Source organism: Notamacropus eugenii, chromosome 1, assembly GCF_028372415.1.
Source record: "Notamacropus eugenii isolate mMacEug1 chromosome 1, mMacEug1.pri_v2, whole genome shotgun sequence".
NCBI classification, from domain to species: domain Eukaryota; kingdom Metazoa; phylum Chordata; class Mammalia; order Diprotodontia; family Macropodidae; genus Notamacropus; species Notamacropus eugenii.
This window is the reverse complement of record NC_092872.1, coordinates 363,847,948-363,865,695: the sequence shown is the minus strand read 5'-3', so window position 1 is coordinate 363,865,695 and position 17,748 is coordinate 363,847,948. Positions and strand designations below refer to the sequence as shown.

The window sequence follows — 17,748 nt, the reverse complement described above, 5'->3', positions numbered from 1 at the left end:
TGGAAGAGACCTGAGGGACCATTTAGTCCAACCTATAGTTGTTCAAGAATAACCTTTATGGTTTTTTCAACAATTGGTCCCATAGCCTATACTTTAAAATCCGCAGTGAAGGGATGCTTATTGCCTTCTGAGGCAGCTTATCTTTTTTTCTGGATAGCTCTAATTTATAGGGAGTTTTTTTTCTTTTATCAAGCAGTTATTATGTTTCTCTAAAACCTTCTCATTTTTCCTGGTTCTACCATCTTGAGCCAAAGAGAACAAGTCTAATGCCCAATATATCCAGGGCTCAAAAGACAACTAGGGTTGTCCTAATTCTTTTCTTCTTTTAAGGAAAACTTCCTATTTCCTTCAACTTATATGTGCACTGATCAAAGTCCTTCAAAATGGTCACCATCCTCCAATCTAGCAAATATCCATCCTAAAATGTGGTACAATACAGCAAATGAATAGTAGCTCTCCTTGGAGGCAAGGAATGGTATTCCTTTTGGCTTTGCAAACCCAGTACCTAGCACAAAGTAGGCTCTTACTGTTTACTAAATTCAACTGAGATAAGACTGAGCCAAGGATATAATAGAACTATCATTCACTTCATTCTGGGAGTTATGCAACAAGCATTGTATGTAGGAGAGAATTAACTTTTTTTTTTTGTCTGCCACAGCAGTTTTACTTGAAGTCTGCTAAAACTCTACCTTCTCTCAATGAGCCCAGAATGCCTCCTTCATCTTTATTTGTGGAGTTGATTTTTTGATTCCAAGTGTGAGACTTGACGCTTATCGTTATTACATTTGATATGATTAGATTTGGTCCAAGTCTAGGCCTCCGAGGTCTTTTGGAATCCTCTGCATCCATTGTTACAGACATCCCTCATAACTTTGTGCCATCCACAAATCTGACAGATGTGCCATCTAAGCCTTCATTGCTGAACTGATAAAAATATTCACAAATCCCAGGTTCCATTCCAGGTACACTGATCTCCTTGCTGTTCTTTGAACAAATGACTCAGGTCATTTTCACTGGCTCTCCCACCTGCCTGGAATGCCCTCCTTTCTTACCTACACCTCCTGGCTTCAAGTCTCAGTTAAAATCCCACCTTCTGCAGGAAACCTTCCATGGGCCTCACATATGTATATGTATGCATGTATGTATATGTGTATGTATATGTGTGTACAGATGTAGATAGATATAGATAGATATATGTTCGTACACGATTGTTTCCATCTTGTCTCCCTTTTTAGATTGTGAGCTCCTTGTGGGCAGGACTTGTCTTTCTATGAATTCTCATCACTTAGTGCAACACTTGGAATGTAACAGGTGCTTAATAAAAATGCTTCTTGAAGGTCATATGACCAGTTAGTTTACGGCAAAATTAAGAGTAGAGATCAGGTACATCTTCCAAATCCTGAAGTTACATTATATCATGTTGATACGCTCAAGTAATTTAAAACTACTTCATTTTCCACGGTTACAGGAGGAATTCAATAATTTAGTAAATTAGTGCTTTAGAAAATTTAATAATCAGGTGGCAGAGTGGAGAGAACACTGAGTCTTGAGTCAGCAAATCCTGAGATCAAATCCAGTTATGTGACCTTGGGCAAGTCATTCAATCTCTGCCTCAGTTTCCTCAAATATAAAATGGGAATATTAATAGCACTTACCTTACAGGGTTGTTGTAAGGATCAAATGAGAGAATATTTGTAAAAGCATTTAGCACAGTGCCTGGCACAGAGTAGACACTAAATAAATGTTTTTTCCCTTACTCTACGCTTATCTAATTTAAGTGAGTTTTATACATAAAATTACCCAGTTCGGTGGATTTATGTTCAAAAAGCCTAAAGCATAAGCACCTTAAATAAGAACAAGTCTACCTTATTTCAATTCTGAAAATTTTAGTGCTTACAATAAAACAGATAAAAGGACTCAAAGTGAACAGACCATAACTTTATTGGAGATATACTCAGCTACAATTATTACATTAAAAAAACTATTAAAGGTAATTGTGATCCATAAGGTGCAGACTGCAAATTTCTGCAGCATGATTACAGTATGAATGAATTACATTTTATGTCCCTTAGAGACAGCTGCAGCATGTGATGGTAAATATTTTATTGTCCATCAAATTACATTTGTTATTAATTCTACTTGATTTTAACCATCTTTTACATCAAAACTATTTACAATTTTAAAAAGCCTGCAATTTTCCATTCCTGTTCACAAAACATTTGCGCTTTTTGCTACACAACCTGCTGCTGCAGTGAATATCGAGTGCATTGACAAAGCAATTTAAAATTGTCTGTGGTTGCTGCCCATGGAAGTGGGCTGGGGAAAAAATCAACACAACGAATGATTGAAATGTATTTACAAGTTACCTTTGAAAATTTCATTTTAACTGCTAGTGGAATATATAATGGCCTACCGCAATGGAAATTTCCCAACTGGTGTAACCACAATTTTAATATTCATTTTTAATAATAGTCTTGGTCTTAAAATGGCATATCTTACTTAAAAACACTTAATGTACAGTATAAAATAAAGGAATTCATTTGGAAATAAATTCCTGAAAATTAATCAGTGGTTGAAAAATATACACATTTGAACATACTTAAAATCACTTTATAAGGTAACAAATATGACAAGTGAATTTTCGTTCTGTAGATATGAAAGCCCCATGAGGGCTGGATTTTATGTATACTGTAAATAGAGGTCTCAGGAGCTCAGCTGGGTGGCACCGTCTGAATGTGAAGGAGCTGAAGCCTTAACTCAGCATTCATAGTCTTAAGTCAACTGGGCCTTTCAATGAGTTCTGAGACTGTACTGTGGTTGGCTTAAATTTCTATTATATTCTGTACTCTGAAGTCACAGCATAATTTCCAGTAACAATGCTGAAAAAACAGGCTGTTATGTGAATAATAGCAGTTATGAACTGAACAAATAGAACCAGAGTTTCTCGATATTTAAACAGGGTGTATTATTTCAGGCGCTTGACTCAGAAGCCAATCTAGTATACCAGGTATGTAAAATATTGGTTTGTTCAGAGATAATTACAGGAGTGTCAGAGGTCATTCTAATTTTAATCACTTCACATAACAATAAAAATATAACCAACAATTTAAAAACATAATTAAGAATTTTGTTAACACATCTTTGTTGTATTTTCACAAACAGTAAAAATGCCACAGACATTACAAATGACCTATTTAAGTTGTGCAAGTATATGACACATTGCAGGCATTATAATTATCTTTTTCAAATTCAGTAAATCAAAACAGCAGCAAGGCCAAACCACATTTTTTCCTCTCTGTTAAGCATATTTTCCTTGAAATGAGGTAAAGCATGGTACCAAGTGCAATGCTTAATTGTGCTACATGAACAGAACAGCGCAAAAAAAAGCTATTAAAAACGCAGCATAGTTAGAACTGTTGAAAGTACAGTATAATAGAAATAAGAAAAAATTTTTAAATGTTTGGAGGTTCATGCCAACTAAGCCCCACACAATCCTCTCAGAAGGAGTCTGTGCAGATCCTCTCAAGATCGGTTGCAACAGTCTCCTATGACTGATTATTCCTCAAACTATCAAATCTTTAACAGTATTTTCTGTTCAACACTGCAAACACGTGAACAGAAGGGAATACAAAGTTTTATCACATGGCAACATAGGATGAGCTGTCTTATAGATGGATGCAAAACATTTCAATGAGGTTACACTGGGAAGAAACTTACAGGATCAAAAACATATCAGCAGCAGGAACTATAGTTTAGCAGTCACAAGATACCTATTTCAGATACCTAAGTCGTAGTCTCGCCTAGTAACGAGGGGATCATTGAACGCTTCAGAAAGGCAAGATACAAATTAAATTAAGCTCTTTCTCCCCCAACAAAAATGGAATAGCTATTGATAAAATATTTTGATGGCAGCAGGAAATTTGAACCCCTGAGAATCCTATGACCTAATTTTGTTTTAATATCAACTGAGATTACTAATTTTTTTTAAGTTACAAAAGATACTGAGGACTGTTTTCTCCAATGTCGTGTCACTTTGAAAACATTTGATCTTAGTGCCAGGAGATAATGGAATTTCTATTAATTTGTCTAAAAATTAGCATTTCTATTCATTTCTTTAAAATTATCCTAAAACCTTAATTTTTGGCATCAGGTATTTTATAAATGACCAAGGGATTGTTGAAACGACTGCCACATATAACCAATGAAAATAAAATTAATATCAATCCTTATTTTAGCAGCTGTAAAAATTTATGGTAATACAGATCAAGATTGACTTGGTTTTAGCATACTATGGTATCTTAGGTTGAGATTTTTAAAAAAACATCACCACATTAAAATTACTTTCCTTAAAATTAATTTTTTAAAATTCATTAAATAATTTAGAATTTCAATTTAAATTTTAAGACATTTGAGTCCAATAAATAAGCTTAATTTCTAAGAAGCTTAATCTCCCCTGTCATTCAGGCTTCTTTGAAAGCTGGAGCTGACAGTTCTCTTCGTGTGCATGCACAAAGGGTTGTTCTCTGGAGCAGTTAAAAGCAAGGAATACAGTATTCAGTTGTGAGTTAACACATCAAAAACAGCATTACATAAAGCATCAAGTTCAGATTGATGACTGGAAAACATCAAATACCTCTGCTCGGCTTTCTCAAACTTCAAGCATAATTAATGGAGCAAAATTGCAGCAAACCTCTACTGGTATATTGGTGGGAGTAAAAAATTGACCCACAGCTTTTTAAAAGGTAAATTAAGAGGTATTATAGTTACAGTGCAAAAAAAAAATTAAAATTTCAAGCATAATACATAAACATAGCACCAAACAGAAAAAAAAATGCATGCAAAAGAAAAATAAAAGAACTGAGGTATTTAAGTGAAGAGTGCCTACCAAATCTAATCGAAGAAATTTAGGCCCAAAGCCTACAAATGCAACTTTTTTCCTCTTTTTTTTTTTTTTTTTTTTTCCAAATAGACTGAAACAACAATGAGCTAGTTTCTCTAAATCAATGACCTAAATCACAGGCGTCCCGAGTACGGCAGTTTATCTCTAACATCAAACTTTCCTGGCATTTAACAGCAGAGCTTTGGTAGGTGACACATGCATGCAACATTGTGAAAAGCATAGTAAGAAATTCCTATGAGAAGTCTAAGTGTAAAGGTGCTCTGGTTTTTTTTTTTTTAAATAAGTAACCAATCAATTATAAAATCTGCAGCATATTTTAGGTGTGATATGTCTAAGGTTATTTTGTTAGAGCAACGGCTTGGCTTCCATGGCAAAATTTTTCCCCATAAACATTCCCTTAATTAGAACTATCTAGCTGGCATTTTTCAAAGAAATTAAAGATTTAGCCAAAGACCACTTGTATTTATGGCATTAAAAAATTCCATAGATTAACCATATCTTCTGTGTTTTCAAATAATTTATGTACGTTCACTATGAAGGTAAAGTATTAATAATCCAGCTACATTAATGAATTGTAAATATTGAGCTGTTTCATCATATGACACAAGATAAAATGCAGGGAATGAAAAATAAATTTGTTCTAAAAAGATTAGAAATAAAAAAGCACATCCATGAGGGTTTTACTTTTTAAGGCAAGAACCTTTTCTATGCAAGATCATGTGGCATCAGAAAACTGAAATTTTATTCTAACAGTATGCCAGCCCAGCCATTTCAATTATAAATCCATCCGTAACTAATAAGTGCAATAATGATTGGGAACATCATCGGACACTAAGATAACATGGAAATAGAGGACAATACTGACTGGCACACTTATTTTCTCTCATCTCATATCATTCAGTACGGTTTATAAACTGTTTCATGACTGGCACTAGTGCACAGATGGAGGAATTTCAAGATTACACTATAGAAATCTAGCAACTGCTTTAGTTGTATGCTCCCTGGCCTTCTAACACTAAGCAAAGCTGCACTGACAAAAGACCTGACAACAATGGTTTTGGAGACTTGCTCAATGTCATCTTAAAGCACTCTTGTGATTAAGCAAAGCAGAAGTGAGGAAAGAAGACAAGATTGTGTTTGCGCAAAAGACTAAAACTACCATTAGTTCCAACATTTTTTATACATGTTAAATGTTTGACTCCGCTACTACTCTGTTTTCAAACAAACTTTAAATTCTGTCTTCAATTTGTTCCTCTCAACATCAACTTTAAAACTCTTTTAAAAATGTATTTTACTCTCGGTTTTGCTCTTTGTTTCCACGTGGGCATCTCAGCTGTTGGGAACCTGAGGCTGATTTGCTTTGAGGCTTCGTAGTGCTCTCCTTGCAGCTGCAGATTTGGCAATCCTGTAGCTCCGGCCAACGCCTTTAAACTTTCCCTTCCCTACCACTTCCACAGTAACTCGGACCTTCCCATCATAGGTTCTCTCTGCAGGGCTGAAAAAACAACAAAAAACAACATTCTTCATGAGAGCCCAAATCACAATCTGAGGAGATGGCACAAAAGAGAGATTTAGCCTTGCCTTGGTTCCTTAGTTCAGCATAAAATGGTAAAAGTAAAAAGTGTTATGGGCAAATAAGCTAGAAGACATAAATTATCAAGGAATTTGGTAATTGCTGAAATGCTGAACTGTTGAAATGACAGAATCCTTGCAAATAAAATTACTATCAATTCTGATTTTTTTAGTGACTATAAAAGTTTACAGTAAGAGACCCAGATTGATAGATTGATTTGATTTTAAGCTACATCTGATAATGTGACTAATACTTAATCAAATTAAACTGAGTTCCCTTAAAACCAATTTATTTTTAAAAAATCATTCAATTTAAAATCTCAATTTAAGTTGCCTATGTTTATATGCAATAAATATGCTTAATTTCCCCAAGCTTTCTCTCCCGTTCACTCAGGCCGACAAATCATAATACAGAGTAAATATTAATAGCAAAGATATAGATATATCTGTTTATATGGATATAACAATAAACAGGTATAATTTAACAAAGCATTTCTCAGAGAAATCCTATAAAATCAAAACATCAGAGTTAAAAATCACCTCAGTTCTCTTTATTATATATGTGGGATTTTAGGCAACTTACTTAACTACTCTGGGCCTCAGTTTCCTCATGTGTGAAGTAAAGGGATTGCACTAGATGATCACCTAAAATCTATTCCAGCTTTAAATCTTATAAACAGATCTGTGGTACCATATAATTATCCCAATTTTATAAATGGGAAAACCCAGGCTCAGAAGCATGACTTGCCACAGTAGTGGTTAATAAAGACAGGATCAGAACCAGTACTTGGTACTTCTAACTCTTGCCTGGTGATCTTTTTACTTATCCATAGAGTTTCTACATAAAAAAGTATCATTTTCCCTTTAGGAATCATTAGGTATTGTTACTGGTGTCATTTAGTGAACTATCATATAGGAGAACCACATATGTGTAGCAAGAACTTAATGACTGCTGAATTGACCTGAGTCTTCATGTGAGGTTCTTCTTACCTAAATTTGGCAGTTTCTGGTTCCATCTCAAGCAATTCTCGCACAGGAGAACGGGGCACGTTAGCAGAAAATTTTTCTACAATCAGATTAAAAACATAACATGAACAATGTTTCCTTAAAGATCAATTATTTTACAATTCATCATTTCTTGAAAGTAAATAATACCTATTAATGGTCGCATCATTGGATAATAGACTTGCCAAACCATTTCTAATGACATTCCACTATCCATATAAATGGCACCAGCAAGTGATTCAAATATATCTCCCATGGCCTTCGGTACTTCTATATCTTCCTCTTTTTCTTCATCTTCCTCAGATCGTCTAAGCTGTTAAAAGAAAGAATAGTTATTTCATGGAGCATCGGGGGAAAAATAATATATTTTTAAAATTAATCTTCACACAACAATCATTTTCCCTGATGTTTCATTTCAATGAAGGACAGGAACTTTCTCAACATCCCAAATAAAACACAAATCACAACATTCAATGCAACTAAAAAAGTCCCTAACCTCAACTAAACTAACTAAGCAAAAGAACTCTTGCTATAGGAAGACTACTTTTTATTTAGAATATCAATTATGGAGATACTTCTAGCCAAGACAGATGCCTATAAGAGGACCAGCCCAGCTCCTACATATCTACTACAGCAAAAATCCAAAAATCCTACTGAATTGAATAATAATCAAGAAATCCAATGAAAATTACATTAAGTGATTTCTTCAAACCAGAAATGCTAGCCAGAAGGCCATGGGCAAGTCACTAGAAATAGCCAACAGCAGAATAAGTAAAAAAGAACATAGTCTCCTAGTAAGGCCAGAAATGTGCCAGAAACATGTAGTCTGCAAAACTGTATCCAGTCAGTGAAAGCAGAAAGGCTCCCACGAGAAAGCATTAAAGGTGTAGCAGTGACAGGTACGGGCAGCATAGTGTTATGGTCTGAAAATAAGGCTAAAGAGATGAGTAAAGGCAGAAAGAAACACCCCACTATAAGGAACTGTAACATCCAGAAATATCCAAGAACCCAACTATGAGCCTATAAAACCCAGTTTGAGTGGTTCAGCCCCTGCTCCCCCTGAATGCATGTATGCTAAAGCTTAACTGACCCAGAATGCCTCCTTCCCCGACCCTCCCCTGCCACCGTCAACTTTTTTGCTGTGGCTCAGAGTTAATTTTCCTGGCTCCTTCCCTTCATTCCTCATTTCTTATTAGGCAATTCAGAGAATGCCTTCATTTCAATGATCCATAATCCACCACTGCCTCATCTCATTAGTGACAGGACAGTTTTCTATAAGTACCACAGCTGCTCTTTGTTTAAAAATTTTATATAAATTTGAACCTTAAATGGCTCTTGGCCTTCACGGGCCTCTGATCAATGTGCATTCCATTGCAACCTGAACCAATAGCCTCATATGTTTGTCTGTGTAACTAGGGACAATAGGGACCACATAATCTATACTATTCTCCACTGGCATCCCTTTCCATAATTGCCATTCCTGTGTATCAATGTCACCTTTCAAGACCAGTTCTCTACCTTTTCATACTGCAGCTGGTGCCTGAAGTTGAATGGAAAGAGCATCACCATTAAGATGGTTTTTTAGAGGATGAAATCCCCTGGAGGACAACATCCATGGGAGGGGGAATACTCCTAAGCAGTACAGTGTCTGTATCCTGAGAGTCTAAGATTGCAAGGGTATTCAGTATTCAAAGGATTTAACCCTAGACCTCCCAGAATTTCAGAGATGGGTTATCTAGGAACAAAAAATTGACCCCTGAGGTTACTAAGGGGACTAAAGATTCCATCCCTTGGCTACTCCTCAGGATAACAGAGAGAAGCCCTCACAATCAGAAGGCAGGGGCAGTGGTACAAAATGTGGGCTGGCTCCAGTCAGCCTGATGACTCAGATGCAAAACAGACAGTCAGCAACCAGAGGTGTAAAGGTATAGTGAGAAAGAACTCACACAGTGTACTTGATTCAAATGAGAGCAGAGACAAGCTGTTCTGCCAGACTGACTTTCTGCTAATAAGGAAAGGTGAAGAGTCTTACAGATAAACAGATACAGATATACTCATATAAACACTCCAAAGTAATGTCCTCTTATACCTCAGAAAAAAAGTCCACATTTTTGATCTGGGAAGTTTCTTTCCACTGAGGGAAGGAAAGGGAGAGGAGAAAGGAAGCAAACAAAAAACATGCTGGGGGTAAAAGTGTAGGGTTCCTTTAAGAGGACTGGAAAGTCAGGAAAGACTTTCCCTAGAATCTCTTCCCAAAGGCCATGTGCCTGTGCCTATTAGGTCACAGTGCTCTGGGGGTAACTCTTTGGTGTGGTGAAAATACCTTTCCACATCTCCCCAAAAACCCTCAAAGCCAGGAGTGATAAGGGTAATGTCACCTTGCCACCTCTGCAACACATGGAAGGGGCCCTGAGAACTTCAGAGGAGGAAGAACAGGAGGAAGAAGTTAAGGAAGTTTATGTTCTTTAGGACAGAGACCCCCTGCCTCCATCCAAGAGAGCTGGCGGGGAATCGGTTCTGTTCTGAGGATATTACATGGGGAAAGAGAAGAAGGTAAGAGAAACACAAGTGTAGAAAGAAGGAAGAAAGGGGTGGAACTTATTATTTCTTATCATTAACTTGGGGGAGGGGAGAATGGAGACAGGTAGAAGAGTCTCACTCTTATCTGAACTTTACAAAGGAAAATTGAATGTATGTACACACATGTATGTGCATGCACACACACACACACACGGGTGTGGTGCAGAAATACGTCAAATTTGACATGGAAATAGGTGGAGAGAGGGAAAGGTAGGATTAAAAGAGGAACTGATACTGGGGACTAAGTGGTCATAAGAAAACATACTTCTAGGTCCTGAAGGGGAAATTAAAAGAAAAAAAACAAGCAAAGAACTAGAAAGTAAGTAGATATTCATTAGTTGGGAATGGTTGAACAAACTGGAATATATGCATGTAATGAAAGATTATTGTACTGTAAGAAATGGCAAGAAACAAATTCAGAAAATCCTAGGAAGTAGGAACTGATGCAAAGTGAAGTGAGTAGAACCAGGAAACAATTTATACAATGACAACAATATAAGGGAAAACAACTTTCAACCAACCAAGTCTCTAGGATTACGAAGAAGCATGTTAACCTCCTCATGGAGATGACGGAGTCAAGGTACAGAAGGGAACACATTTTTGGACATGGCCACCATAAGAATTTGTTTCACTTGACTATGCTTATTTGTTAAAAGAGCTCTTCCCTTCCCACACTCCCCCCCATCCTGTTTTTAATTAGAGAGAGGTTGGGGGAATGGAGGGTAGAAAAGACTACCAAAAGTGGTGCTCCCCAAAAGAAGAAAAGTTAAAGAAAGGAAGGCCAAGGAGACATTTTTTTACAAAGTATACAGACATATAAGAGGAAATTCGGAAGAAAGCATAATCACAACAGTTTTTTTTTTAAAGTTTGGATTTATTATATGCTTAAAGAAGCAAGCAGTGAAATCAAGATTCACAGTTTCCTGTACAAATTTTATTTTGTGTTCTACTTTTACATATGGAAATACTCATTTTGGGGTGCACTTAAGTTCAGATGTTTTAAAAAATGTAAAGAATACAAGTCACATACTAAAGAGCTAGAATAAATCAGATTTAAATTATATAGTGCCTATATGAATCAAAGCAATAATTACCTTATGTGAGATGCTACCCTGAGGAGTTTTCCAAATTGGTGGGGGAGGCAGACAATAAGAGTATAGGGGGCTCTCTGGGATTCAGGTAGATTGTAAGGTTCTGAGTTAGCGGGTACTTGGTGCCTGGGCTCAACTGGTATGGGGGTGGGGGGATAGAAGTGGACTTAGGGGAAAGGGAGTAACAACATTCCTTCCAGCTTTAAATACCTGCCCCCTCATTTGAACTGCCTATAGCAGGATCCACCTAGAAAATAAACCCCTAAAGACAATTAAAGTACACCTAAAACTCATTCTTGTAGAATTAACAAATTACCCCTTTGGTCATAAACTCCCCACCCTAGTGATTCTGAACCCCTGGAGGTCCTCATTTAAACCCCCTTCCCTCTTTCATATTACAGCATCATCCCTTATTTCCATTCACCTCAACTGAACCCTGTCCATTCCACATGCTTTCCAGAGTTCGTGCTCCATAGATGACAAATATGTTTTCATCTTGCATGTTTTCCTTTCACACTCCATCTTCTGTCTCTCTCTCATCTCCAAAGGAAAGTAAATTTGGATAGCCAGAGGCTTGCCCAGTGAATTTTGGGTTTACTGGCTAGATATCTTTCTTCTGTCTGTCTGTCAGTCTGTCTGTCACTCCTTTTCTTTCCCAAAAACATTAAATCCAGTGCACTCTGAAGCCCATACATTGGACAACAATAGGTCTCACCCAAGCTCCACTTAATGACTGTTCTTGGGACCCTGATGGCTTAAAGTGATCATCAATAGTAACTTTCCCTTCCCTTCCAGCTTCATTTAGCTATTTTTTCTTTTGCTCATTAAAGGGGTCATTCCCTGACTACTTCTTAAAGAGATCTATTCACTGAATGGGAGTTACCCACCTTAAGTGAGTACCTGAAAAGGCCAAGGTTTTCCACTGCATCCTGGGCCTTCTCCAGTCATCCTGATGAATATCTGGTCACTGGATCCAGATAATTCAGAAGGAGAAAGTGAGGCTGCTGACCTTACACAGCCCTCCCTTACTCTAAAAAAAATCAAGTGCAAGTCATGCCATCATTTCTCTGATGTCATGATCTTCTTCAAAAATGAAGGACGAACACAACAACCACCTTCTGCCTCTCACTAAGACCTGACTCCCTAAGAGAATCTATGATAGTGCAGCCAGGGCTGGAATGAGAGGCCAAGTAAGAGGGAGTTTTGTTCAAGTTGTAGCAAGGAGGCCAGTGTTACTACATCACAGAATATGTAGGAGAGAGAAGAGAGTACATGGTATAAGAACATTGAAAAGGTGGGAATGGCACATTTTACAGGGTAGAATTCTCCTGAATCATTGGTTGAAGTGGGAGAATTGGAATAATCCTTGGCTCCCCATTGCCACTTGCAGGTTTTGCCTCCATCATCACCATCACTCAGTAACCTCTCCTTTTTTGAGATTCACTCAATCCACATCTACCATCCAATTGAAATTCTGGTAGCTATTGTCTCCTGATCCCCAAGATTAGCCACCTTCTTTCTTTAATGAGTTCAGTGTTTGACTCAGTCTTTTTTTCTCCTCCACTTCTGCTCACATACTAAGGGACTTCAAAATATATATAGATATTCCCTCAAAACCATAACTTTACAGTTCCTCAATTTACTTATTTCACCATACCTACCTTTCCACCTCTCCTCAGCTACACACAAAGATGGTAATACCCTTGGTCTTGCCATCACTCACAAATGCACCATTTACATGCTCGTGAACTCTGAAATTCCCTTATCTGATCATAATCTATTGTCATTCCACATCTCTCTTGCAACCCCAAAGACTATTCTTTGTCCACACCATGACCTCCAATCCCTTGAGCCATTAGCTCTTTCCCAGGTCATCATCCATGCACAAGCTACTCTCTCCTCCCCTTCTTCTCCGTCTTGACCCTTTGATAAACCAGGTCAACCCTATATTTTTTTCTTGATTCCCTTGCCCCCTTATTCTATTAAAGATCTTTCCCTGCCAAGCATCAGCTTTGGATCATTCCCACCTTTGCTCCTACACAAGTGCTGCTAAGTGATGCTGGAGAAAAATCAAAAAATTGGGTCTACCACATAGTTATGCTACATAGCCTCTCTGGCAATGCACTCCTTTTTATGTCTCCATAATTAACTATCCCACTCATCATAGCAACTCTTCTTTTTATTCTTCTTCTAACCTCCCATGGCTCTCCAATACCCCCCCCCCATCCCACCCTCTTAGAAGAAATTTCCCGGGTTCCAGAAGCCAAGATGGCAGAGTGATCAGTAATTGCTATCTCCCTCCCCTTGGTGACCTTGACAAGCCCAGAAAATACCTCCCTGGGAAAAACCCTAGAACAGTGGGAGCAGCAGAAGGGGTAAACAGACTCTTAGATCATGAGGCTAGGAATATCACTAATGAGGGTCCCTCTTGCTGTGGCTGAAGGGGACCAGTGCAGGATCAGAGCTGTGCCAGATAGCCCCACCTCAGCAAACCAGGAGAGGACCCTGACCCCAGAGGGGTGATGTCAGCAACCGCCAACACCAGCACCCCACGTGTGCCTCAGCAACCCAGGGGAATTGGGAAGACACTTTTGCAGATGGGATCACCAACGGCTGAGCTTGCCTATGCTCTAGTTCAGCAGAGGAGACCTCCTGGGGCCAGACCACCCCTTCCTCACACTTAATGAGCTAGCTCCAGGGTAACTGTGGTGAAATCCAAAAAGACCTCACCTGGATTCTGCTTTCCAACACCAGCCAGACCACCCTTCCCCTACATTTAATGAGCTAGCTCCAGGGTAACTGTGGGGAAACTCAAAAAGACCTTACCTGGCCTCTGCTTTCCAACACCAGCCAGATCAGCACCAAGTAAGCCGCAGCATTTTAGCTTCTAGCTGAAAGAACCAGAGGCCACAACACACAAAGCCTCAAGTTCTAGGCACAAAAACTGTGGGACAGAGCCCCTTGTGCCCCAGAAGCAGAGATCTACTTTAAAAGTCAGGAAAAGGGTGATCATCATGAGTAAAAAGCAAAGCATCAAAGAAAAGACCATAGAATCTTTCTATAAGGAATAGAAGGACAATGGACAAATGAAAAAGGAACTAAACCTAACTGGAGAAAATAACTCCTTAAAAGGAACAACTGGACAGATAGAAAACGAGATGCAAAAGTTAACTGAAGAAAACAATTTGATAAAAATTAGAATAAGGCAAGCAGAAGCTAATGAATCCATGAGACATAAAGAATCAGTCAAACAAAATCTAAAGAATGAAAAGATAGAAGAAAATGTGAAATATCTAATTGGAAAAACAACTGACCTGGAAAATAGATCCAGGAGAGAAAATCTAAGGATTATTGGTCTACCAGAAAGCCATGATGAAAAAAAGAGCCTGTATAATATCATCCAAGAAATCACCAAGGAAAATTGCCCAGAAGTCCTAGACCCAGAGGGCAAAACAGTCATTGAAAGAATCCACCATTCACCTCCTGAAAGGGATCCCAAACTAAAAACACCAAGGAATATTGTTGCCAAATTCCAGAACTATTAAGTCAAGGAGAAAACACTGCAGGAAGCCAGAAAGAAAACAATTCAAATATCAAGGAGCTACAGTTGGGATCACACAGGACCTTGCAGCTTCTACATTAAAAGATCAAAGGAATAGGAATAGGATATTCCATAAAGCAAAGGAGCTGGGAGTACAACCAAGGATTAATTACCCAGCAAAGCTGAACATAATACATTAGGCAAGGAGATGGACATTCAATGAAATAAGGGATTTCCAGACCTTCCCGATAAAAAGGCCAGAACTCAATAGAAAATTTGATCTTGAAATGCAGGGCTCAAGAGAGGCATAAAAAGTTAAATAGGTAAAAAAAAAAAAATCTTGTTACTCAATATGGGCAAACTGTTTATATCCCTACAAGAGAAGATACTTGTTAATATTGAGAATTGTATATTTATTATGAAATGTAAAAGGGATACAGATAGAAAGATAGGTAGATAGATAGATAGACAGATAGATAGATAGAGGGAGTGAGTATAAATTAAATGATGTGATGATAACAAATGTGATGAAAGGGTGTGAAGGGATTGTAATAGGAGATGTAATAAGAGGAGGCAGAAAAATAAATTATATCACAGGAATAGGCACAAAAATATATTACAGTAGAGGGAAAGAGGGGAGGGAGATGAGCATTGTTTGAGAGGTATTCTCATCTGATTAAATTCAAGGAGGGTACAATAAACTCAGTTAAATACAGAAACGCAACTAGCTCTATGGGCAGTAGGAGGGGAAGGGGGAAAAGAAAAGGAAGGGGAGGCTAAAAAGGAGGGAAGAAGTAGTAAGGGAAAAGGAGATTAAAAGGGAGGGGGTGAAAGAAGGGAGGGAAGACTGAGGGAGGAAGTGGTCAAAAATTAAAACTCTTTTGTGGAGGGGAAGGGGGATGGAGGGAAAGACTCAGACAGCAATCATAACTGTGAATGTGAATGGGATGAACTCTCCCATAAAACGGAGACAGATAGCAGAATGGATCAAAAACCATAATCCAACAGTATGTTATTTATAAGAAACACATCTGAAACAGGGGCATAAACACATGGTAAATGTAAAAGTTTGGAGCAGAATATTTTGTGCTTCAGCTGATGCAGAAAAAGCAGGGGTGGCAATTCAAATCTCAGACAAAGCAAAAGCAGAAATACATCTAATCAAAAGAAATAAGGAAACTAGATCCTGCTAAAAGGCACCACTGAAAACGAAGCAATTTCATTACTAAACCTATTTGCTCCAAGTGGTATAGCATCCAAATTCTTAGAGGAGAAGTTAAGGGAGTTACAGGAAGAAACAGACAGCAAAACTATACTAGTGGAGGACCTCAACCTCCTCCTCTCTGAATTTGATAAATCTAACCTCAAAAGAAACAAGAAAGAGGTTAAGGAGGTGAATAAAACTTTGGATAAAGGAGATATGATAGATCTCTGGAGAAAACTGAATGGGGATAGAAAGGAATATGTCTTTTTCTCAGTGGTACATGACACATATACAAAAACTGACCATGTAGTATGCCATAAAAACCTCAATCAAGTGCAGAAAGGCAGAGATAGTCAATGCATTCTTCTCAGATCATAATGCAATAAAAATTATATGTAAACAAAGGCCATAGAAATATAAACCAAAAACTAAATAGAAACTAAACAATCTAATCCTAAAGAATGAATGAGTAAAACAAATTATAGAAACAATCAACGAGTTCATTTAAGAGAATGACAAAAATGAGACAACATACCAAATCTTATGGGATACTGCAAAAGCAGTTCTTAGGGGAAGTTTTATATCTTTGAATGCCTACATGAATAAAATAGAGAAAGAGCAGATCAATGAATTGCTCATGCAGCTGAAAAAGCTAGAAAAAGAAGAAACTGAAAATCCCCAAATAAATACTAAATTAGAAATACTAAAAACCAAAGGAGAGATTAATAACACTGAAATTAAGAAAAGTATTGAACTAAGAGTTCATTTTATGAAAAAAACAATAAAATTGATAAACCTTTGGTCAATTTGATTAAAAAGAAGAAAATCAAATTACCAATATCAAAAATGAAAAGGTGAACTAACCTCCAACGAGGAGGAAATTACAACAACAATTAGAACTTACTTTGCCCAACTATATGCCCATAAACTCAACAATCTAAATGAGATGGATGATTATTTTAAAAAATACAAACTGCCCAGATTAACAGAAGAGGAAGTTGAGCACTTAAATAATCTGATCTCAGAAAAGGAAATTGAACAAACCATCAATGAACTTTCTAGGAAAAAATCTCCAGGGTCAGATGGATTTACAAGTGAATTCTATCAAATATATAAAGAACAGTTAATTATAACACTATGTAGACTATTTGGGAAAATTGCCAAAAAAGGAGTCCTACCCAAATTCTTTTTATGATACAAATATGGTTTTGATACCTAAACCAGGAAGAGCCAAAACAGAGAAAGAAAATTACAGACCAATTTCTCTAATGAATATAGATGCAAAAGTTTTAAATAAGATATTAGCAAAAAGAATATAGAAACTGTTCATGAGAATAATACATTATGATCAGGTAGGATTTATACTAGGAATGCAGGGCTAGTTCAATATTAGAAAAACTATTTGCATTATTGATCATATCAAAAACAAAACTAACAGAAATCAGATGATTATCTCAATAGATGCAGAAAAAACTTTTGACAAAATACAACACCCATTCCTACTGAAAACACCGAAAATCATAGGAATAAATGGAACTTTCCATAAAATAATAAGTATTATCTACCTAAAACCATCAGCTAGCATTATATGCAATGGGGACAAGCTAGATGCATTTCCAATAAAATCAGGGGTGAAAGAAGTATGTCCATTATCATCACTGTTATTCAATATGCTATTTAAAATGCTAGCTGTAGCAATAAGAGACGAAAAAGAAACTGAAGGAATTAGAACAGGCAAAGAATAAACTGAGATATCACTCTTGACATACTTAAAGAATCCCAGAGAATCAAGTTAAAAATTACTTGAAATAATAAACAACTTTGCAAAAGTTGCAGGTTACAAAATAAACCCACA

General features: G+C 37.2%; 1 protein-coding gene across 1 annotated transcript in view; it reads right to left on the bottom strand.

The window, feature by feature from the left end:
• Positions 1-5,406: 5,406 nt before the first annotated feature.
• DICER1 (dicer 1, ribonuclease III) overlaps positions 5,407-17,748 on the bottom strand; it is a 72,244-nt gene continuing 59,902 nt past the window's right edge. Inside the window, 3 exon segments of the mRNA XM_072630324.1 lie at positions 5,407-6,395; positions 7,463-7,538; positions 7,628-7,790. Of these exon segments, the coding sequence (XP_072486425.1) occupies positions 6,230-6,395; positions 7,463-7,538; positions 7,628-7,790 (405 nt within the window). The 3' untranslated portion in view covers positions 5,407-6,229.